The sequence below is a fragment of the Drosophila biarmipes genome, chromosome X, assembly GCF_025231255.1.
Source record: "Drosophila biarmipes strain raj3 chromosome X, RU_DBia_V1.1, whole genome shotgun sequence".
Taxonomy (NCBI): Eukaryota; Metazoa; Arthropoda; class Insecta; order Diptera; family Drosophilidae; genus Drosophila; species Drosophila biarmipes.
The window spans coordinates 19,168,036-19,191,490 of record NC_066611.1 but is presented as its reverse complement, the minus strand read 5'-3'; the positions used below and the strand labels follow the sequence as shown (position 1 = coordinate 19,191,490).

The 23,455-nt window shown below is 48.0% G+C and overlaps 4 protein-coding genes across 6 annotated transcripts; 2 read left to right on the top strand and 2 right to left on the bottom strand.

The window, feature by feature from the left end:
• Positions 1 to 75: 75 nt before the first annotated feature.
• Positions 76 to 3,288, bottom strand: LOC108023575 (28 kDa heat- and acid-stable phosphoprotein-like). Of its 3 annotated transcripts, none has more exons than XM_050887417.1 (2): positions 3,134 to 3,288; positions 76 to 1,071 (listed from the first exon to the last, which is right to left on the bottom strand). In XM_050887417.1, the coding sequence occupies exon 2, from the start codon at positions 1,009 to 1,011 to the stop codon at positions 409 to 411; it is 603 nt and encodes a 200-aa protein (XP_050743374.1). In that variant the 5' UTR covers positions 1,012 to 1,071; positions 3,134 to 3,288; the 3' UTR covers positions 76 to 408. The 3 variants fall into 3 exon arrangements, with proteins under 3 accessions (XP_050743374.1, XP_050743373.1, XP_043949017.1); XM_050887416.1 differs by lacking the exon at positions 3,134 to 3,288 and adding an exon at positions 1,159 to 1,296 and having other exon boundaries at positions 76 to 1,096; XM_044093082.2 differs by lacking the exon at positions 3,134 to 3,288 and adding an exon at positions 1,159 to 1,280.
• Positions 1,702 to 9,195, top strand: LOC108023574 (exportin-6). Its single transcript, XM_017093168.2, has 11 exons — positions 1,702 to 1,914; positions 2,024 to 2,547; positions 3,513 to 3,668; positions 3,745 to 4,127; positions 4,265 to 4,461; positions 4,956 to 5,392; positions 5,461 to 6,010; positions 6,078 to 6,247; positions 6,306 to 6,515; positions 7,756 to 8,191; positions 8,360 to 9,195. The coding sequence occupies exons 1-11, from the start codon at positions 1,912 to 1,914 to the stop codon at positions 8,435 to 8,437; spliced, it is 3,144 nt and encodes a 1,047-aa protein (XP_016948657.1). The 5' UTR covers positions 1,702 to 1,911; the 3' UTR covers positions 8,438 to 9,195.
• Positions 9,196 to 10,700: 1,505 nt separating this feature from the next.
• Positions 10,701 to 13,010, top strand: LOC108023563 (cytochrome P450 4g1). Its single transcript, XM_017093154.3, has one exon. The coding sequence runs from the start codon at positions 10,797 to 10,799 to the stop codon at positions 12,468 to 12,470; it is 1,674 nt and encodes a 557-aa protein (XP_016948643.1). The 5' UTR covers positions 10,701 to 10,796; the 3' UTR covers positions 12,471 to 13,010.
• Positions 13,011 to 19,429: 6,419 nt separating this feature from the next.
• LOC108023257 (achaete-scute complex protein T8) lies at positions 19,430 to 21,510 on the bottom strand. The gene has a single exon (XM_017092540.3). It carries the CDS (start codon positions 21,369 to 21,371, stop codon positions 19,839 to 19,841), a length of 1,533 nt encoding a protein of 510 aa, XP_016948029.1. The 5' UTR covers positions 21,372 to 21,510; the 3' UTR covers positions 19,430 to 19,838.
• Between the last annotated feature and the right edge of the window lie 1,945 nt (positions 21,511 to 23,455).

The following is a 23,455-nucleotide window of genomic DNA, read 5'->3' as shown; positions in this document are numbered from 1 at the left end:
TACATTATCTAATTGAAACATTCGTATTTCAGTGTTTCAAGAACACATACGACCCAATACTAGGACACCAGCCTGTTGTATTTTCTTATTTATTGGGGAAATCGAGAGAACCAATTTCGAAATGAAGCGAAATTCATGACCTTAGCTTGCATGTCGAGACGGGGATGCGTTTTTTGGAATTTTCGACGTCTTCTGATTTGGTTTCGGGATGGGCTTCGATTTTGTACTAAGTATTCAAAGTGGATTTTCGGTTGTGCCGTGTTCCCATTCATTTCCAAGGTTCTGGCTCGATTTCAGAGGTGTCTAAGTGGGCAATTGGAGGCCAACGTCCAACCATCAGGGGCTCTTCGTAGGGGTTGGATTCGGGTCTGTGTCGTAGTGTGGTTACTCGATTCACCGGGTTGGTCACTACTTCTTTCGGGCGGACCGGATCTTCGGTTGACAGGCCCTTGGATTGCGGGCCAGGAAGTCCGCGCCCGAGTCCTCGGACGACTTGGGGCCGACCTTCTTGGAGAAGAGGCTCGAGCTGGAGGCGGCCTCGGCGGCGGGCTGCTTGGCGGCCAGGCGGCGCTGGGCGGCCGCCTCGCGCTCCTTGCGCACCAGCGCCAGTCTGGCCAGGTCGGCCACCGACTCCTTGCTCCTCAGGAGGTTCTCCGTCTGCTTGCGCTCCCGCTTGCGCTCGCGCCGCCACTTCTTGGTGGGGTCCTCCTCCTGGCCTTGCTGGCTGCGCGGGGAGGTCACCTTGATCAGGACGCTCAGCGGCTTGCTGCGGGGCAAGCGATTCGGATTGGAGATCTCGATCAGGCGCCCGATGCCGCGGTTGCGGTGGTAGTCGTAGTCATAGTTGTAGTCGTCCTCCACGTCGAACTCCGGCTCATCGCTGTTTGCCTCCTTGGCGTCCTCTTCCGGATCCGCTTCCTGGTGAATCCTCACCAGCTCCATCTCCAGAATGTCCACCGGCGTGAACTCGCGCAGGCGGCCCTTGTGGTTCACATACTTTCCGCGCGGCATGGTCGTGGGAGTGCTCGGGACCTTCGGAGGGATCTTCGCGATTTCTCTGGCTGAGTTGCCCTGTAATGAATGGTAGAAAGAGCAGCTAGAAAGGCAATATCGTTACCCCTTTGAATAGTATTAAGCGCTTAGGGGCTAAGAACTTACCGACAATAAAAAATGCTTTAAAAAATATAAAATTGAAGCAGTAGAGAAAATTTCTCGTTGCTGTTGACTGTGTGCCTGGCAAAGTACAATTAACGTTTGACTGGAGATCTGGTGAGTTGCTATGTTTGAAGTTTGGTCATGGCCTTCTGCTTTAAAAACCTGGGACTGCGAATATAGTTATGGAAGACCTATATTTTTTTGAGCCAGCATTATTTTTTAAACCATTTGATTTCTTCTTTTGGGTAAGCTATACGATTTGATTCAACTTTTGGAATTCAAAACCGATAGCCGCCAACGACTATCGGCGGCCAGCTCGCCAGTGCTGTCTAACGGCGTGGGCGAGGGCTGCCAGACCGCCTCACTGTTGTGGGAAACCGTTTTGGTCTTGTTTTGCCTTCTCTTTTACCCATTTCGCCAAATTAAATAAAGAAACTGGAAGTTTCTCTTCCAGATTTAATTGATGCAATACCGTTATAGTAATTACGCAGTGATGCCATACCTCGAGGGCATACGCAGCGAAATCGGCCAATCGATAGCCGATAACAAATCGATTTCAACAAACTATAGTTTCGCAGATTTTGGCCACCTTTCGTGTAAAAGAAAACACAAAGAAAACCATGAAATTGCTGGACGCCGACTGCTGATGCGATCGAGACCAGAACCGCGGGCAAGCGGAGCACACAGTGACCCCCACATCCAGCACAGAGGCAGCCAGGCGGACCGCACAGGAGCACAGGGACAGGGACAGGGAAAATGGTGAGCAGGGGGGCTCCTGGCCAAACCCACTTTTCGCTTTCGTTGAGTGTGATTCAGAGCGATTTCATCTAACCGGGTGTTCGTTTCCGCCCACTCGCCCGCCCGCCAGCACGCCGCATCCATGACGACGGTGGAGGGCCTGCTGCAGGAGTTCTACCAGCCCAGCACCTCCAATGCCCGCAAGCGGGAGATCGAGACGAACCTCCTGGCCTTCAAGTCGCAGCCGGAGGCGTGGCAGCTTTGCCTGCGCGTGGCCACCACCTCGGACATCAACGAGAACCAGTTCCTGTGGTTCTTCAGCACCTCCACCCTGGAGCACACCATCACACGGCGATGGACGCAGCTGACGTCCACGGACAAGACCTTGCTGCGGGAGGCGCTCTGGAACTCGTACGCCCAGCTGGGCAGCACACCGAACGCGGCCAAGCGGCAGAGGGACACTCTGGCCCAGCTGATAGCGCTGGTCGGCAAGAGGGAGTTCCCCGAACAGGACCCCAACTACATGCAGCACTGCATGGAACTGACGAAGACCCGCTTCCAGCTGGGCATCAACCTGCTGAGGATCACCTCCGAGGAGGTGGTGAGCAACAGGGGCGACCTGACCACCGAATGGAAGCAGTACTTCTACTCCTGGTGGGTAAACGGATCGAGAAGGGCGGCTCTGGGCCCTCCTATGTTTTTGCACTATCATCTGTGTACCTTTTGTTCTCTTTATACTTCTTACGCCCTATAAATGTATTCTTTATCAGAAATCTTCACTTGGTTCCTTTCTGCTATCAGTGCTTGCCTTTCTAAAACTATTCTTTTACTTTCTCTGAAGAACTTCGCTTGTTTTATCTTACACATTAGCCCTAATTCTTTTCCTTGCCGTATCATACTTAAGCACAGTCCTTTTCAGCAGTTGCACATGTTTTACGCCTTTATCAATGTTGTTTTCTGCCGTTGACCTACTCAAATATTTCTCAAAGATGACATTACTTTGTGTAAATGTGCACCATTATGCGTTTCTTATCAGAAACCCTTTATGCTGGCTATTTTTTAGGTAGTTTTTTGTATTATTTATCCTCCAATAGCCTACGAACATGCCTAAACCTTGCCTTTTATTTTTATTCTTTCTTATCTTTTTATAATCAGTGGATTTTTTACTGCTTATAAATATAAATACGTATATTTATTATTATTACTTCATTTAATTGGTTTATTTCCTTAAGAAGCTTACCAAAAATTCTGCGGAAGGCACAAACAAAATATTTGATAATCACTTTAACAGAAAACTGTTTTATGATGAAACTATTTTTATATTAGAAAAAATTCTGCGGAAGACACAAACAAAATATTTGATAATCACTTTAACAGAAAACTGTTTTATGATGAAAATATTTGCTTTGACAAATCGTTTTTAATGCAGATATGTTTTAAAAGTCCAAGGTTGCTGAGGTTTACAATTTTACATTTTTCAGCAGTATTAATTGCCCCCAAAAAATCGAGATTTTTATGTTCATTACTGGTTTGCACCCAAAAAATACTTTAGATTTACTGACAGCACTGTTCCTAATCCTCTCCCGCTTTGTGCTCCCGTGTGGCGTGTGTTTCTGTAGCATCTCCATGTGTATACCCGATGTCCTGGACCTGGTCACCAAGTATCTACTAATCGCTGTGTGCCACATCAATGGCAAAGACATCCAAACGACCATACCAAACACCCTCATGGACTTTAGTCTAACCTCAGCGCTGCCAAATGACAATCAATTAAGGTGGGTCCTCGTCAGTTATGTAGATGCATGTGTCCATTATGAACTCTGTCTGATCTTTTTGTTTTCCACCCCACAGTTCCTCTATTTTGGAGCTGCTCGGCTGTGTGCAGCACTTGGTCTCCTGGATACGCACTGAACTGATCTCGGAGTACTTCCTTATGAGCATACTCGACCTCTCCCAGTGGCGACCCGCCCACGAACCCATCTCCCTGGCGGCCCTCTCCGTCCTGAACGAGCTGCTCTACCTTCAGAAGCCATTGCCCTTCGCGGGCACCTTGATGGGCGGCGTTAGCAGCCTGCTGGAGCAGCACAACAACAACCGGCGGCAGAGCGAGATGTACAGCGACAAGTTCCGGGAGCTCCTGCGCCTCTACACCACCAAGTATTCCGGCAAGCTGATGCAGGAGCCAGAGATGCTGGAGACCTTCCTCAACCTGCTGTACGGCTGCACCACAGAATGTGAGTCGAATGGTAAAAGTATTGCCCTCTTGTGGTGGCTTGTCGCAGAAGTTCTATATTGAGTTCTGTAGAAATAAGAGATTTGGGATTTCACTGAGCTAAGGAATGATCTATCAATGTTTTTATATTTAAACCAGTACACGGTGCTCTGGACTTCACCGAGAAGCTGGAGATCTGGACGCCCATCATCAAGGGCATTGCCCAGCAGCCCGCCAAAATCACGCGCTTCAACAACGTGCTCACCCAGCTGGTGGATGAGATCATGCGGCGCACTCAATTCGAGGCCAACAAACCCGAACTGGAGGTGCTGGACAACGAGCTCATGGAGGACGATGTGAGTGGCTCGGTGTTTCGACGCCTTGTTTGGCGTGCTCAAAGGCCTTTGGGTGTTGAGAACAGAGAAAGTTGTGCGCCGCATTTGGCAGCCGTTGAGGTTCCATGTTCAATGAAAAATGCCAAGACAATACTAATAGTTTGAAAAGCCAGTATCGATATATATATTTTATTTTCATTTTTTTTTTTAATTTTTACCTCTCCACATAACATTTCTTGTAATATATGCAATCTTATTATAAGCTATGATTCCAATTAGAAACGGGAATCAATTTAACTATCCCAATTTGAAAGGCTTAGTAGAAATTTGAATGTTTAACTGCCACTAAAATGATAAAAACAAAGGTCTTAACATTTATTTCTGAGAACTAATTTAGTAGTAAAGTTTACAATTAGAATTTCGGAGTCCAATAGACTTACAAGATACCCAAAGGAGTGCTCCGAAAAATGTACAAAGTTGTTTAATATTCTCTAACAAATCTATTATACTTTCAGACCTCCGCCACCGAGTGGCAGCAGTTCCTGGACCAATGCTTCGAGTCGCTGGCCCTCCTGGCCAACACCCGAGGTGCCCACATCGTCTTCGCACAAGTCTACAACCACTGGTCACGGCCGCAGATGTATTTACTGTCGCTGGAGCACGCCCTGGACCACGGAAGCGCGCGCAGCTATGAGGCGGCACGCAAGCTCAAGGGCGCCAATGTGGGCGAGATTCTGCGCGACTTTGCCACCGTCTGCCAGGCGGTGGTGCGCCTGGCCCCGCTGATGGACACCTCGTCAGCGGCGCCCGGGGTGGCCGACGAGATGGAGTGCCAGCTGCAAATGCTGTCCGACAGCTTGCTGCAGACGCTGCAGCTCCTCGCCAGCAATCGTCTGGCTAGCGGCGGTAGCGAAATGGACAAGGCCACGTTCCAGACTGATTTGGATAACCTGTGAGTAAAGGATCCCCCTGATTTGGTCAGATTACTTATGTATGATGTGCCTTTTGCCTATACTTCAGATACGCTCAAGTTCTGCTGGCCATTAGGAGTATCTTTCCGCTAACGAAGGCCATGAGCGGTGAGGAGCTGCTGCATCGCCTGTTTGCCATCCTGGGCAGCATCTTCGCCTGCAACGGATCCCTGTCGGCCGCCTCGCCCATTGTGCAGCAGGCGGCCAGCGAGCTGCTGCTCTTCATCTCGACTGTGATACGGCCCAAGTGCCTGCTGGATATCCCGCAAATTCAGAGCCTCCTGCAGGCGGGCTCCCGCCTGGGCGCCCAACTGCCACGCCAGGTGTGCATCAACGTGCACATCAGTCTGGTTAGCTACATGGTGCTGCCGTGGAAGAGTGTGCCGGAGCAGCAGCAGGACTATCCGCGGCGCCTCTGGATGCTGCGCGAATATGTCCAGGGGCTGGCACAGAACTTCCTCGATCTGGATTTGGGCCAGGCCAACGAGAGCAAGGTGGCGGCCACCACGCTCAGTCTGCTGGGCACCTTTACGGCGCTCATCGAGTACTTCAAGGCCACTGGCGGCAATGCCAAGGATATGCTGGCGAGCACATTCAAGGTGACTTATTCTATGCTCACAAATACGAAGATCCAAACTTAAACTTGAATTGTGGTTTGTTTTCCAGCCCATTTTGACCAAGGCCCTTATGATCTTCAACAGCTTTGGCCTAAGCAGCATTGCCATGGCCATCACGGTGGCCGAGTTTAGTCTGAGTATGCTCCGCACATTGCCCACTCATTTGGGCGCCCAGTTCATCAAGGAGATGATCACTTTGTTCATCAGTGTCAGCAGCAGGTGGGTCTCCCGTCTCTCTCTAAACCGTGTGATCTCCCAACTAACTTCTGGCTTCCAGGGAACAACTTACCCTGAGCCGACTAGCCGTGATGGAAAAGATACTGCAGATGTTCAAGCTCATTGTCGAGCAGCCGGGCAGCGCTTCCTTGGGCCTACTGCCCTCCATTTTGGACTTCAGCACCCAGCAAATTCTGCCTCTGCTGCAGCAGCAAAACGCGGTCACCGACAACAGCGAGATCACCAGTCTGTTATACGCCTTGTTTGATAGGTAAGAGGAACTTTTAATTTGTGAATAAGCTACTCTAAGATTAAAAGGTGTTTATATTGAATACTTTTGATCAGCATCACTAGCCGAGTCTTCTGAATGCCCGTAAGACTTAGACAGTTTGGACTTTAGATTCATAACTTCATTTATTGGACTCCGATTTTGAAGTGGGATACCTCTATGAATTTGTGGGTTAATTCTCTAACATCCTACATTAAAATATTTCTTTTCAAGGGGGGTCCTTTTAGCCCATTTTCATGTTAGATTTTTCCGTATTTTCAATGGGTTTAAGTAGGGGAACCCAAAACGGCTCTTCTAGATTCTATAACTTTAAAAATAGGATCTCGATCTTGATGTGGGATGCCTTTATGAATTCGTGGTCGAATTCTCTAACATTTATACATACATTTAAATATTTACTTTTTAAGAGGGTCGAAATTTTAGCCCTTTTTCATGTTCAATTTTCCGTATTTCCAATGGGTTTCAGTAGGGGAACCCAAAACTGAACTTCTAAATGCTATAATTTCAGTTATTGAACCCCGATTTTGACGTGGGATGCCTTTATAAATTCGTTGTTAAATTCTCTAATATTCTACATTTAAATATTTATTTTTTAAGAGGGTCGAAATTTTAGCCCTTTTTCATGTTCGATTTTTCCATATTTCCAATGGGTTTCATAGGGGTACCCAAAACGGCTCTTCTAGATTCTATAACTTCAGAAATAGGATCCCGATTTTGACGTGGGATGCCTTTATAAATTCGTTGTTAAATTCTCTAATATTCTACATTTAAATATTTACTTTTTAAGGGGGTCGAAATTTTAGCCCTTTTTCATGTTCGATTTTTCCATATTTCCAATGGGTTTCAGTAGGGGTACCCAAAACGGCTCTTCTAGATTCTATAACTTCAGTTGTTGGACTCCGATTTTGATGTGGGATGCCTCTATGAATACGTGGTCGAATTCGCCAACATACTACATTTAAATATTTACTTTTTAAGAGGGTCGAAATTTTAGCCATTTTTATGTTAGATTTTTCCGTATCCGGTTTTATGAAAGGGTCCCCGAATCTTCACTTCTACAATCAATACTGAGCTATAGAACTCTAATCTTGACGTGGGATACCTCTATGACTTTGTACTTGAATTCTCTAATGATTTACATTTAATTTTTAATTAATATTTCTTTTTAAAGAGAGTCCAAACCTTACACTGACTAATGAACCCCTCCCCCTTTCCGTTTCAGTGTGCTCACCTGCAAGTGGCAGTTCTTCTACAAGAACCAGCTCTCCAATGGCCACAGTGGTGGCGGCTCCGGCAACTTCAACTGCAGCGACAACCTGCATCCGGCGCACTTCATGGCCATCCTGAACGCGTACGGGCAGATGCTGGTCAGCGGAACGGATCCCAGCAATGTGCGCAGCGTTCTCTTCTCGATGCAGAACGTGAACGAGCGGAGTCGGCTGTACCAGCGTGCCCTGTTCAAGGAGCAGCTCCTGGCCTCCTTTCAGCGGGCGCTGCTCAATCTGCTGTTGAGCGGAGAGGGCTCCCTGCACTTCGACATGATTGCCCAGGCCCTGTATGCGATGGGCCAGGTGGACCGACGCCAGTTGCTCGAGAGCTTTGCCCACGCCTCCTTGCCGGTGGCGCATACGGCGCTAGAGGAGATCTGCCAGACAAGTGTGAGTCCTCTACTGAACACTAAGGGCTTGGCACCACTTGCAAAGAGACAAAATCAAAAAATATCCCTTCTAAAAGGGGTCAAACTTAAATTTTATAATTAGTGCAAGTAGTGTCAACCCTTCTAAGGACTGATTGTGAGATTTATTGGTGTTTCTCTTCTCCGGCAGGACATTCCAACGTTTACGCAGAAACTCACGCAGCTCATGCAGGACGCCCACTGTGTGCATCTCAATGAGACGGCGTAGGCCCCGCCCCGTTTCTCCCCAGCCCGGTACTTCCACTGCCCCCATCCTCGTCCCTTTTTTAAAAACTGCATCCTTTCGAGTGCTTGCGTGTAAATAGAATACTTTATTGTTTTATGTTTTGTAACTTTTATATGTACTTTGCTGTCGCTTCTCGTATGCCATATTTTCCGTCACTGTTGTGTCATTTTGCTCAGACTTATTTTCCCGTGACCCGTGACCCGCGTCCCGCGTCCCAAAGCCCCTGTATGCGACCTATGTGTGTCCCACCAGATTGCGTTTGGTTCTTTGTCCGTGCGAGGTTGTGTTTCTGATCAGATCGAACTGCATTCATCCCGATTGATAAAAGACATTAATTGTTAATTGAAAACAGAAAATGCTTAAGTTTAAAGGCATCTTATCTCTAATTTTATGTTTACCACGTAACATACATACGATTACTCTGCTTTCTGTGCTGTCACCGCAAATCGATAAAAGTCATACCTATATCTTAGTAGCATATATACATATATATACATAAATTAATTAGCATATATCAATATGTAAATCCGTTACGTCATAAGCAAGTAAAAGTATCAAGTGAAAAGTAAAACACGGGAAGGAGACGAACACCCAGCCACACATTCATGTAATTTATTCTGCGAAAGCGAAACAACACCACACACAAGTCCAAGTCGTTTTAACTTCGTTGTAATGATTTGAATTCAAATTGCTTAAGTCCCTTCAATCAAAAATTCAATAAAACTATTTTTACCATTTTAGAGGTTGCGTGTTTTGGATTTGTTGCAGCTACTTGATTATGAAAAAATAATTGATAGTACATAAAATAATATCGATAATACTGCGATTTTAGGAGAAGAATGATTTGCCTCAGGAATTCGCGTTTCTCAATGTTTGTATATTAAGTTAAATGCCTTTTTTAGGACTTCCATAGATTCGCGAAAGGAGCGCCAGAATTTACTTATTGAAATTGACTTATTGGTATTTCCTGGTATAACTATAACTGAAAACCTGGATGACTGTGAAATGTTTTGCATACATGCAGGGGATTAAAAAATATGAATGGATAGCTCAGACATATGGACCCCGTGTTGGTTACCACGCTTCGAACACGCGCACAAATAATCCAATTGCAAATAAAAATAAATAGCAATGAGGATCACTCGAGACAACAATCGGGCTGCCGGGATGAGGACGAATGTGTGGGAGGATGCGCAGGACGGGATCGTAAAAGCGACAGCTTCCTTCCTTTTGTCCGTGGCTTACACAGCCCATTGTCTGCCCGCTCGCTTTTCCCTTTTGCATACTTGTGCTCAGGTGTCGAGGACAAAGCGCCGAAATTGAGTTTAATGAAAAGCGAAAGCAGGCCGGCGAGGAAGCGGAGCGAGGATCACCCACTTCCGCTGCCAGCAGGTAAGATCTGTGCAGCACAGGTAGTCGCACTGCCACTGGCTGGTTTGCATACAACCTGAGTCCCGCGTCCCGAGTCCCGAGTCCCGGCATCCTGCGCACTTCCGCAGGAAGCGGGTGGGCTGAGCGGACAGCCACAGTCACTTTCCCTTGCCATGTTCCTAGTAGTTCCCGAAAATGTACTCCAAATTGGTTTTGAAAAATATTGAAACCGTATTTTAATTACATACATATAATTACCCATACTTGGTTGGTGTATAGTTAAACTATTTACGGTTTTCTACGATCTAAATTATTTATGTACAGCCTAGGGAAAACCTTTTTAAAAAATTTCAAAACGTTTTGGAAAATATACTTTTCTTGATTATAGTCCTAAATCACTTCACTTTTAGGGCTAGGATTGGGTTCCTAATATCAGTTATATAGTTATATTTTCTGAGACAGCTTATAACTTCACTAGAAAGGCAGATAAACTTATTATGATTTCAATCATGATCAATATTATTTATGATCTTTTCTTGACGCTAAATTAAAAAAAACCGATTAAGACCTATTATCACTTCACCTCAAGGGTGAATAATTACGAATTTCGGCCAACTCACTGTGAACGGATAATTTGAAACCGCGGACTGTGCCATCTGTGCACCCATGACCAACTAAGCGGAGCCACCAAGAGCCAATGACGCAGTGCAGCCGGGCTCCAAAGGTTCCGTCGCCGCCAAGCGAGTACGTGACCGGGATTTGGTTTGCTAATTCGTGGGACTGGGAACGGGGATCGGAATCGGAATGGCATACGCTTGACTTAGCCAGTGGCCTCCAGACCCCGGGGACCGTATAAAACGCTGGGCTCGGATTATGGTGATCCACAGTTGAGCGCTGGCGGCTGCAATAGCAACAGTGCCATCTTGAGAAGCCAAAGAGGAGGATCACGAAGCAAGAGACCGGAGCAACCATGTCAGTGGAAACGGTGCAGGAGACGCTGCAACAGGCGGCGGCGGCCAGTTCGTCGACGACGGTCCTGGGATTCAGCCCCATGCTGACCACCCTGGTGGGCACCCTGGTGGCCATGGCGCTGTACGAGTACTGGCGCCGGAATAGCCGGGAGTACCGCATGGTGGCCAACATACCCTCGCCGCCGGAGCTGCCCATTCTGGGACAGGCCCACGTGGCCGCCGGCCTGAGCAACGCCGAGATCCTGGCCGTCGGCCTGGGCTACCTGAACAAGTACGGCGAGACGATGAAGGCCTGGCTGGGCAACGTGCTCCTGGTGTTCCTCACCAATCCCAGCGACATCGAGCTGATCCTGAGCGGCCACCAGCACCTGACCAAGGCGGAGGAGTACCGCTACTTCAAGCCATGGTTCGGCGACGGCCTGCTGATAAGCAACGGACACCACTGGCGCCACCACCGCAAGATGATCGCCCCCACCTTCCACCAGAGCATCCTGAAGAGCTTCGTGCCCACGTTCGTGGACCACTCCAAGTCGGTGGTGGCCAGGATGGGCCTGGAGGCGGGCAAGTCGTTCGATGTCCATGACTACATGTCGCAGACCACCGTCGACATCCTGCTGTCCACCGCCATGGGTGTGAAGAAGCTGCCGGAGGGCAACAAGAGCTTCGAGTACGCCCAGGCCGTCGTCGACATGTGCGACATCATCCACAAGCGACAGGTGAAGCTGCTCTACCGCCTGGACTCCATCTACAAGTTCACCAAGCTGCGCGAGAAGGGCGACCGCATGATGAACATCATCCTGGGCATGACCAGCAAGGTGGTCAAGGACCGCAAGGAGAACTTCCAGGAGGAGTCGCGCGCCATCGTGGAGGAGATCTCCACCCCGGTGTCCAGCTCGCCGGCCTCCAAGAAGGAGGGTCTGCGCGACGATCTGGACGATATCGATGAGAACGATGTGGGCGCCAAGCGGCGATTGGCTCTCCTGGATGCCATGGTCGAGATGGCGAAGAACCCCGACATCGAGTGGAACGAGAAGGACATCATGGACGAGGTGAACACCATCATGTTCGAGGGTCACGACACCACCTCGGCCGGCTCCAGCTTTGCCCTCTGCATGATGGGCATCCACAAGGACATCCAGGCCAAGGTCTTTGCCGAGCAGAAGGCCATCTTCGGCGACAACATGCTGAGGGACTGCACCTTCGCCGACACCATGGAGATGAAGTACCTGGAGCGCGTGATCCTGGAGACCCTGCGGTTGTACCCTCCAGTACCGCTGATCGCCAGGCGCCTGGACTACGACCTCAAGCTGGCCAGTGGCCCGTACACCGTGCCCAAGGGCACCACGGTCATTGTGCTGCAGTACTGCGTGCACCGACGCCCCGACATCTACCCCAATCCGACCAAGTTCGACCCGGACAACTTCCTGCCCGAGCGCATGGCCAACAGGCACTACTACTCCTTCATCCCCTTCAGCGCCGGACCCAGGAGCTGTGTGGGCCGCAAGTACGCCATGCTGAAGCTGAAGGTCCTGCTCTCCACCATCGTGCGGAACTACATCGTCCACTCCACCGACACGGAGGCGGACTTCAAGCTGCAGGCCGACATCATCCTGAAGCTGGAGAACGGATTCAATGTCTCCCTGGAGAAGCGTCAGTATGCCACGGTGGCTTAGGGAACTTAAGGAAGCCTAGGAACCCTAGGAGCCTTAGGAACCTTTGGAACCCTAGGAACCCTAGGAACCCCGCACCCAGAACCGCAGTCCCGAACCCAGCCCTGTACATAGATGATGAGTCCCGCTGTCTAGCCCGATCCGAAACCACGATGACGAACCCCCCTGCATCCGACGAACCGCAGAAGAACCCCACACACAAGCCAGCCAGAGAGTCAACCAATTTTTCTTTCTTTTTATCTCGTTACTCCTATATCATATCCTTTTTGTTTGTTGGTCCTTAGCGGGTGGTGCCCCTCTATAATGTATACGTATATATACCAATATCCTTTAACCAACTATTCAACGCAACTGTTTGTGCTCTTCACCTTTTATTATTTCTTCTTCTATCACTATCTGTTCTTTTTTTTCCTAGCCATGTAGTGTGATTTTTTTTCTCTATTCTAGTATTTATTAAGTCAAATGGTTTGAATGAAACCCAAAAATATGAAAAATACATGTACGACAAGGCAAGTAGCCAATGGAGCTGCAAAAAAAATGTAATTGCAAAGGAAAGAGGTTTTCTTTTTGGGTGCGGATGGGTCGGGGCTGCTTGTTACGATAGTAACTATGGTGATCTGATCATTTGAGTCTCTCTATAGTAGTTTTGATGGTTTAGTAGGTTAAAGGGAGTCATAATATAGTGGTCAAGAAAAAATCCTAACATTTCCTTGATGAAAAGGGGTTCTATGGTATATCATTTGGTAAGCGCAGATATTATAGGAAAATCAGGGGCAAACATTTCTTTTTTATGGGGAGCCAATGGAACTGCAAAAAGATTTAATTGCAAATGAAAGAGGTTTCCTTTTGGGCTGCGAAGGGGTTGGGGCTGCTTTTTATGATAGTAACTATGGTTATCTGAACACTGTGGTATCTTCATCGTGGTTTTGATAGTCTCGTGGGTTAAAAGGAGTCATAATATAGTGGTCAAGAAAAAATCCTAACATTTCCTTGAAAAAAAGGGGTTCTATGGTATATCATTTGGTAATAGCAGGTATTATAGGTTACGTTATGTTAAGGTTAGGTTCTTACAGTTTAATATAAAGTAAGGAACGGTTTTACAGTAAACTTTGGATCTTTATATTTAAATTTCTTTCCGCGGACCTTGCACAATGCCTGCCCCAAGACCATCGCAGACCCTGCGGACCTCTGCAATCAGCGGGTTAATGCGCTAATGCGAGGCAATCGGCAGTTTGCAAGCCGCTGGCAATGTCAAAATATTGATGCCGGGCCTGTCCTTGGCGAGGTATTCGGGTTCCCCACCTTGTGCCGCGGCAGCAGGCACCTACCTGCTCGTATTTGTTAGCATTATGCTGATCTTAAGTCGACACCTCATTCGCCGGGCGATTTGTAATGCGATTAATCGGGGGCAGATTGCGCGGCTGACAAATGCAAATGCTATTGTGTCGAGATCGCCAGCAGTTTGTCGCGGGTTTCGGCAAGAGGAGGTGCCCATGAGGAGCACCAGAAATTCCCACTCCTTTTTGCTGATTAGCCGAATTCCGCCTTGGGAGTCGGCTTTCACTTTTGGTCCCTGGCAATTTTCCGTTCGATTTTCGTTCGGTTAACGAGCATCGGATTACGAAACGGATCGAAACGGATCGAAAGGGATCGAAACGGAAGTCCTTTCGGTTTCTTCCGCACTTCCTGTGTTGCCAAACACACGATTGATGAACCCTTCCCCAGCATCCTTCTGCAGACAGCAAAAAGGACATGCAGCAGGTCCCCGTAAAAGAGAAACGCCGAAAACCAAGCGATGCGCATCGATTCTGTTTGGTCATTGTCCTTTTTTGCGCTAGGCAAATAGCGGCCTTACCTGCGGATCTGTAACCCAATCCAGTGGGCCTCGGCCTCCGGATGTTTGGGCACATCCATTCCGTTTTTTATGGCGCACTGCGAGGCGAAAGCGGAATCCTTTCGGAGCCACGGAGATGTGTCCTTCATGCGTGACACCCGAGGACTCGCCTTTGATGACCGCCGATTAGTAGCTCGTCCTTCCAAAACTCCCAATGGCATCCCACGTGGTAACCATAAAGTTGAGGTTTTTATACTGCACCTTTCTTAGATTGCCATGGTTTGATGGGCCTTTCTGGCTTGATCCCATTCTCTTGGCATGTGCTCGGGAGGAAATCGTCAGTAAATTATACATAATGTGTGCCCTAGGCTTTTGACCAGGTGGTATTCAAATGGGTTAAAGTATTTTTTAATTCGGTATTGGTAAAACAGACTGTTGTTTTATTATTTAGAAATGCTAGGTGACTGGGTTCGATTGTTTCTTCTCCTTTCTGGGGCAAATTGTGGCATGGAGTTGCCTGGATTGAGCTGTTTCCGGGACGTCTTCGTGTGGCCTCATTGTGAGTGCTTCTCGAAAAGGACCCCACAGCTGGCCGGGATGGGTCCTGCTGAATCACAGGAGCCCGGTGGCCCTCAAGCTGCACACAAAACAGCTTCAGGGGAACGACAGAGCCGCACAAAGAGCTCGGGGAATATTCGGACAAGGACCTGAGTGCAAGGACATCTCAATCAATGCAAAACTGGCTGCAAAGCGCTTCCTGGAGTGCGCTGCCCATTGAATTTGGCCAACAGAATGTGTCAAAATTGTGTTTGTCATACAATCGCTGCTCTGATGACTCAATACTCCGCTTCAGCCCGGAGAGCAGGCCCTGTGGCCACCCCGGGTGCGTTAGTCAAAACATGGGAATGTACATTGGTGTATGGGAACACTGGGTACCAGACCCACGTGGACTCGGTGACATCCCGAAAATGTCCTGGAAAGGGAAAACATGTGCAGCCAGGCCTGGGGAGCAGTTTCAATTAATGCTTCCCAAACGGAGTCCAAATGAGGAAGGCCACATGTGTTGTCCTTATGCCTTGCCTTGGGGCTCCACTCACAGAAAAACAGTATGGAGTTGCATATATAATGCTTTACTTGTATTATTGCGTAAACATTTATGATAGATATATGTGGATTCAATAAAACTTTTATTTATAATATCACTACAAATAAAGAATCCCTTCTTCTTTCTAATTTTAGCACCTTATGAACTGTATATAAGGAGAATTTAATGATATTCGCCCTACCTCTAGCAACACATTTTTCAAAAATATTTCTTTGAGTGCATGGCACGGCATAGTTTGGATGATTGGATGAGTACAATATGGAACCGGGACGCGAGTCATGAATGAAATTAACTCGGATCCGTCGGCCGCAGCCATACGCAAGATCATCTCCGGTTGAAGTGGAAAATGGAGAAACTAGAGGGCGGGGGGCTTAGGTGAACCGCAGGCGGTGCCAGAAAGTGTTAACCTGCTTTTCCCTCCACTGTTGTCCAGCGTTATCCTCTTGACCCGGCTGCCAGTCGCTGGCTTAGCCGCTTAGGGTTCTTAGCCACAAAGCGCGCTCTTGAGTGCCTCATTGTGGCCTGAAGTGCGTCCACTCGAAGACAGATAGGGAAAACTCTGGGAACTGTGGAAAGTAAGTAGCTGCTTAAGTTTAAGTAGCTCGGCTTAGGCTGCGGTTAATTTCATGAGCCACGGCAAGTAGTGTAATTGCCGGAGCAGAGTATCCAGAGCTGAATGAAAGTGCATCAATGGAAGCCCTGAATGAAACTGGGCCACAAAGGATCAGCGTGGTCAAATCCTCTAAGCACTTGAAGCTGCTTATGAATGGTGCTCCTCAAGCAGTCAACCAATCGAGCAGGAATAGCCGGCCAGAACTCAATTCGTTATCGTTATAACGAGTATAATAATGATGAATACCAAGACATCTGTCCTTATGGAGTGCTTCCTTCAAGACGTTTTCAACCAGGACCTCAATGCCCCAGAAACTTGTGTCATCTGTCGCAATTACAATTGAGTTCCAGCTCGTGTTCGATCGGGTCAGGGATCAGCACCTGGCTGGTAATGCAATATGCCAGGAATCGGAGGGTCTGGGCAACGGGACACCCAATCAAGTCCACGGTCTGCGCAGGCGCACACGCTAAAGTGAACCGGAGAACAGACGGTACCCGGGGCAATAACTCATTATTGCGCGCAGTGATTTATGAATATTCAGCGGTGACACGTGGGGGCGTGACGCCAAACGGGAAAAATCAAAAGCGATAGCGGCACCCAGGGCCTCGAAACCGAATCCCCCGATCGAAGGACACCAGCGGTTCCCTACCATAAAACCCTTTGAGGATTCCCCCGTTCCCCAGGCCTTTTTCAGCAAATTATTGAAAACAGAAGACCGGGCCCAGCTAACGGCAAAGATTTCCGAGATCGAACGGGAAAAAGGCGAAATCCGATCCAAAATCGAAGGTGCACGCTTGAGGGGCGTGTCGCATTACCAATATTTAATAACTATAACGGTGCGTGGAGAGATTTTCACTGCTAACGGTGAACGGCACCCACCACAATCACTCGGGAAAATGGAAAGGTAGGAAAATGCCTTTGCACCTGGACTGGGAAACTGGAAACTGCTCCGAAAAGGGGGTTGTAGGCGAACTCAGGAGCTCGGATCAGGCCAGCAATTACACGCAGAAAAATAGTTAATAAGGAAGAATATTTACTAATGAATAAATTTGGGAACCAATGGTTCAAAGTTAAGCTTAAACTGTTCTTGAATGAGAAGAAAAAATATGTGAACTTCAAGTCCAATTTAGTTTTATACCTACGACTTCGGTCCCAAGCTAGGATCCTCTATTTCTATGAGAGTACTATCCAGATTCGTTGGAACTCCTCGTCCAAAATTAAGCTTAAACTGTTCTTGAGTTTCAAGAAAAATATTACAACTTCAAGTCTTCAACTTCAATTTAGTTTTATATCTTTGAGTTTGATCACAAGTTAAGATCTCTTCTTCTCTGATCTTCGTTTGAACTACTTGTCTAAAACTAAGCTTAAATTGTTCTTGATTTTCAAGAAGAATACGTAAATTCCAAGTTAAATTTAGTTTTGTGCCTACAACTTTGGTCCCAAGTTAAGATCCTTTTTTTCTAAGAGTGTACAACCCAGATTCGTTTGGGTTCCTCGATTTTTCGGGGCCCTGCAGATGCACTTCTCCCTCCCGGCTGATCCTTTGGCACAGGCCATCTTTTCTTAATGGACAAACGATTTTCAATTGATTTTCCTCATTGTTCGGCCGTCTTGGATAATTTTGCATCATCTATATCCTTTGGGTTGGCGCGTTTTTTCCGTTTTTCTGTTTATTCTCTAGGTTTTGTCCTGCTTGGGCAGATGTCCCAGGGGAAAGGGAGGGGGAGACAGTTGCCAGGACACGTAGGCACAGGACAATGAGGTCCTGCATACCATTAGCCGGGAGACAGGAGCCAGGGGACAGGAGAGCCTAGCGCCAAGTCAGCGTGAGGGTGAGAAAATATCCTGTAAATAATGAGCAGAGCAGTCAAGATTTTGCTACTTTAAATGCCAAAAGTATGTGCCTATATATCTCCTTGGAGATTATAAATATTTTCAGGAAAGTGAATGAGGAGAGTGGGAACAATGGAGGGAGATCTATGTATTTTGGTAAATAAATGGCAGTAAATATTCCGTACTACATTTTGATGTTCAAAGTTCAAATTCATTTTCCAACTTTTATAAATAAATTATAGTTTTTGAGTTATGCTCTGATTGACTGACACTTTTAATGATGGGAAAACCTTTACCATTTTTTAATTTAAATAATTCCTTTATGACTGAAAGAATGGTTCCTTTTTTAACCTAAATCTCCCCTTTTCCTTGACAGGACCCTTCAATCATTTATGCAAATCCCAAACACGGCTCAAACACTTTTAGATGAACTAATCGATCAAAGATTCCATCTTGAGATCGGCAATTCGATATCGGAGCCTTTAAGAGCCTTTTTTAGGGGCAATCCGTTTGCTTTTGCGGTTGCCCGGTTAAATCCCTAATTAATATGCACTGAGGTCCTTGGCCTGAAGGCTTTTCCTCCCTTTTCCCAACCACCCCAGAGTTTTTCCACCTCCTCCCCCTTTCTTTCGGTGCACTTTTAATTACTCGTGTCATTATGGGTCGGGCACATGTTTAAACCGAGCCGTTACAATCGAATCCCGAACACTTGCAGCACAACTCTTACATTTCCAGTTCCCATTTTCAATTCCCACGTTGCAGGGTTACGGCATTCGGAATTCGAATACTTCCCAAACGCCACTGTCATTTATCAGGACATGAGGCTCATTAGCATATCGGGGCACTGGAGCGCAGTGCCTTGCAGGATCTGCTACCCTCTAGGCTACACTACAAGAAAGAGGGACTAGAATATCATATAATTCAACAGATGGGATAGCCAACTTGGTTCGTAAAAAGTGGATTTTCAAAAGTTCGTTTTTTTTTTTAATAATTGGAAATGCATTCTGGAATGCCAACCGATTTTGTATAAAAAATTTATATATGTTTTTAAATATCTAAAATATTATTATTAAATATTACGTGAATTGCTTTTTTAATTTTCAGAATATTATAAAAATATAATATATATTTTTAAATTATATTCAAATTTTCGAAAACGGGGTTTTTAAAGTGCATGTATGCAAATATTTTCCTGTATCCTTGTTTCGCTCCCATCTATTCGTCAGGCGGCGAGTCCTTTTGCATGCATGGACGCTTACCAAAATGAACATGATATTCCGATACCATGGTGATATTCACCATTCCGTTTTTTCGGATCCGATGAGTGTGCATGTTTGCTAGCCATTAGCCATTATTTTCGAAACCCAATATGATATGCAAAACCGTTGGGCAGCGGATCGGGGCTATGGGAACTAGGTCCGATCTCATGGGGATTAGCTCTGCCACATCAAAGTGAAATACGAGCTGAAAACAAACGTTTTAAAACCCAAGTAACACCACCGAAACGAACTTGATTTCTCACAAATTTTCATATATATTTGCTTTATATTCAGAGACATACATATGTAAAATCGCTTATCAACTCAACATTCGTACATTAAATCTATGAAAAAAATTGGTTCTTAAGTAAGCACAGTAAAAATACAGTAAAGTGGGGCAAAGGACTACAAACTACGACTGGCTCAACATTTAGCTCTTTATCAGGTTAACTATTTCATATGTTGTGGTTGGGTCTTCGAAGGGTCTTTCGATTTGGTTTATATCACTAGATGACTCTCATACTCTCTCTGGTTCTTAGACTCGTTTTGTTCGCTTAGATTGCTATTTACACAATGACTCAGTCAAGGCTTGGTTAAAAAAAACTTTGAAAGTCTCTGGAGGTTCGAAATCACCCGGCAAAGGTGTCCAAAAGTATGCAGCAAAATCCTGCACCTTTTTTGGCTGATTTCAAAAACTCTAGAGGCCTGAGATAGACTTGGCATTTGGCTACATGGACAGGTTGGTGGAGGCGCCATCGGACTTGGGCGTGTGCGCCTCCCACCAGTCGATTGCGTCGATCATGCTCTCGTCGGAGAGGCAGCCGCCGGCGGTGTTGTTGGGCTGCTCCTGCTGCAGGATGTCGCTGAACTCCTTCTTGAAGCCGGGCAGCACCACGTTGTCGTAGAAGCTCACGGGCTCCTGGTCGTAGAATGCGGGTAGGATGGGCGAGGATCCCAGGATCGGGACTTGCTGCGGCTGCTGCTGCTGCTGTTGCTGTTGCTGCGGGGAACCCAAAGTGTTGCCCCCGCTGACGTATTCCTGTTTGATCAGTTGCTGCTGCAGCTGGGCGGCACACGCCTGCAAGAGCAGCTCGTTTGCGGCGACAGGTGAAACCGGCGAGGAGCAGGGGCTGCCTGCCACCTTTTGTGGCACGGGCGACGATCGCGATAGCTGCCCCGCAGAGGCAGCTGTTCCCGTTCCCGTTCCCGCCTGTGGCTCCTGCTCCTGGCTCAGTTCGCCCAGTAACTCAGCCGTCAGCAGCTGATAGGTGTTGGTGCCCGGTATCCTGATGTACTGCATCCCATTCAGCGTGGTCAAGCTGGGCAGGAGATCGCTGGCTTGCAGGGGACTCTGGTTCTCGTTCTGGCTCGCATTGGGAATCTGGCTCTCCACTGGCAAGGCTGGCTGGCCAGCCGGCGGCAGGGGCTCCTCCAGCTCGTAGTTGCTCAGGGAGTCGTCGAAATGCTCGTCCAGGCCATCGAACTCGTCCTTGATGAACATGAAGCTGTCGTCGCCGGAGCCGGAGCTGTTGCCCTGGCCGCTGAGTGGCGGGAAATCGAAGCCCAGCAGCTTCTCCAGGCTCCTGATGTACTCCACGGCCATGCGCAGGGTCTCCACCTTGGAGAGCTTCTTGCTGGCCCCCCGGCCCGCGCCCTGGGCCTCGAAGGCCTCCGAAACCTCCTCGGGAATCTTGTCGCGCAGCAGGGCAAATCCGTTGTTCACCTGCTTGACGCGATTCCGTTCCCGGGCATTCCTGCGGGCCACGGCTTGGGGCAGTGGCAAACCCTTCCTTCCCGGCGTGCCCAGACCGGGTTCCGCTGAGATCTTACTGGGCTGAGTGGTGGCCTGTGCCTTGGGCGGCTTTTCCACGGCCGCCTTCTTGCTGCTCTTGCTCCTCTTGGCGGGCACTGGGGCCTTGCCACCGCTGGGCTGCTGGTTCTGCTGGTTCTGCTGGTTCTGCTGATTCTGCTTCTGGGACTCGCCCAGCGGCCGCTTCCTCTGACTGGGCACCGGCGTGGTGTTGGTGGTACTCGCCGCCGCACTCTGGACCGCGCCCAGCATGCCAAAGTCGCGGATCTTGCGGATGATGGTGTTCTGATTGGCTATGTGCTGCTGCAGGGCGTTGGCGCCACTCTCGCTCAGGACATTGTGCACGGTGATCTTGCCGAAGGGCTTCAGGGTGGCCTTCAGCGCCGGACTGGCGTTCTCCTTGGGACTCTCCTTGGGCGGTGGCGATGGGCTGAAGCTCAAGGCAGCCATGGCTCTCTCTGGTGGCTGTGGCTGTGGCTGTGGGTGTGGGTGTGGGCTGTGCGGGTGTTCCTGGCGGAGCACGTTGTTCCCTGGGCGAGTGTTGGAAGGTGACTGATGTAACGTGTGCTCGGTGGCCGTGTGTCCTTGCTTCAGGACAGCTGCTGGCGTTCTGTGTCGCGTGCCCCGAAACTCCGAAACTCCGAGCTCGAACTAAAACGCAAACCCAGCGGAAGTGACTTCGTTGACTGACACACACACAATATGCGAGGCCTGCGAGGTCCTGCGTATCCCTATGTACAGGCCCTGACTTTTCATCCCCTAGACTGGGGTGTCTGCAGCACTTCCCTCGATCGCTCGCTCGCACACACCTCTGCCGTGTGTAGCGCTTGGAGTGCGGCTTTTGGGAAAACTAACATCTGATCGACTCGAGCCAAAAACTCCACCTGGCTTAAGGGTGGATTTCGCCCGGATACGATCTCTCTCTCCCTATTTATCGGGCCGCAGCGCAGCACAACACAGCGTGTTTATATACCGCCCCTCTGGATATATGCATATAATAACCATATACAGTGTGTATAAGGCAATAAACGTATGTGGCCAGGGGAGCTTTGGCAGCCCTGGTCTCGGAGGCGAGTGTACCAGAGGCTCTGCAGGGCAGGCAGCACCTTGGATTCCCACACACAAGCCTCGTGGATCACGTAGGAACACCAAAAAAGCGTTCTACTATAAGGGATCTCCTTTTTTTCAGTTCTAAGATTCAATATATAGCACATGTTTTCCCATCTCTGTATCACTTAGCTGCTAGAAACCTCCTTAAAAAAAAGGTCCTCAGAATCCCAAAGCCCAGCTACAATAAATCACCGAATCAACGACCTGTCAGTTCTGCTTAAGTTTCCACTTAATCGCAAGGCTATCTTCTGTGGAGTTTCCCAGCGCCTGGCCGGGGAAATAGAATAGAAAATAGAACCAATCAGCGCCGGCATTGTGCAAAATCATTTGCCAATTGTCGGGCTAATTAAGGGAAATTAAGGAAGGCGAGAAGCAGGATCCTGGCGAATTTGCTCGGCCATAAATCCTAATTAAAATTGACAAGATGCCGATCCAAATCCTTCGAGGGGTGAGAAACACCCATCCTTTCTCCTCTAGCTACTTATTTTTTGCTGCCTCGTCGAGCAGAGAAATCTCTGGCAATTAGTCTGGTGGGAAAATACTTCTACCAGTAGTCTAGTTCTTTTCTTTTCTTTTTTTTGGAAGCTTAGGTCTGTCTGTGGAAACTAGTTTTCGGCGTGCTTGTGCAACAATAAACTTTTTTCGGCCCGGCTTCTCAGGTAGTTTCCAACAGACCTGAGTACATAGCGGAGCGTATGTGTGTGGTACTTGCTGCACAATTTATAAACTTGAGTTCACTTGAAAGGTTCAAGGAAACGGACTTGGGCCCGGATCATCGACGGGAAAAAGGGGTTCTCGCCAGAGTCGACTACCGGTTTTTGATCCAGGATCCGACGATCCTCGAAGCGCGTTCCTTGCTCGCAATATGCAGACAGGCTGCTCAAGGGAAAGGAGTCAACGATTGTGCGTACTGAGGAGTACCTCGAGTGCTGAGGAGTCCTTGCCGCTCGGCGGCCTTTGTTGTCCTCGACGCTTTGACTCGGTTGCGTCCCACTTTGACGACGCGACACGACACGCCTTTCGAGAGGCCGCCCCCCGGCCACGCCCCTGGTGTCCACTGGGAGAAAATTGTTGAAGAGGCTGTAAAATACGCCAAATACTGAAAACAAGCGTATATTAAAAAGAGAAAAGCCTAATAAGCTTACTAAGTGCGAGAGAGATGGAGATATGCATGCAGCTAACAGGCTGCTTACCACCATACCAACACGCCACCTAGCGCCTCTGGGAATGAACCATTTTTAATAAGAGTCAACTCAGTAGTAATTACCCAAGATATGAAGTACAAAAATTGGACTTTGGCGATGTCTTACCTTTAATAATGCCCCAATTATTTCTTATTGTGCATCCATCCGAGCTTTGTGATAAAATGAAATAAAATAATAATAATCATAAATAAATAATAAGGACTGCTTTTGTGTAGGCAT

What these genes read in the sequence shown, in the direction of transcription:
- LOC108023575 (XM_050887417.1), bottom strand. Translation starts at nt 1,011, where the DNA reads ATGCCGCGCGGAAAGTATGTGAACCACAAGGGCCGCCTGCGCGAGTTC.
- LOC108023574 (XM_017093168.2), top strand. An exon ending in ACGAGCTCATGGAGGACGAT is followed by an intron (nt 4,462 to 4,955) that starts GTGAGTGGCTCG and finishes TTATACTTTCAG; the next exon opens with ACCTCCGCCACCGAGTGGCA. An exon ending in TGCTGGCGAGCACATTCAAG is followed by an intron (nt 6,011 to 6,077) that starts GTGACTTATTCT and finishes TTTGTTTTCCAG; the next exon opens with CCCATTTTGACCAAGGCCCT.
- LOC108023563 (XM_017093154.3), top strand. Translation starts at nt 10,797, where the DNA reads ATGTCAGTGGAAACGGTGCAGGAGACGCTGCAACAGGCGGCGGCGGCC.
- LOC108023257 (XM_017092540.3), bottom strand. Translation starts at nt 21,371, where the DNA reads ATGGCTGCCTTGAGCTTCAGCCCATCGCCACCGCCCAAGGAGAGTCCC.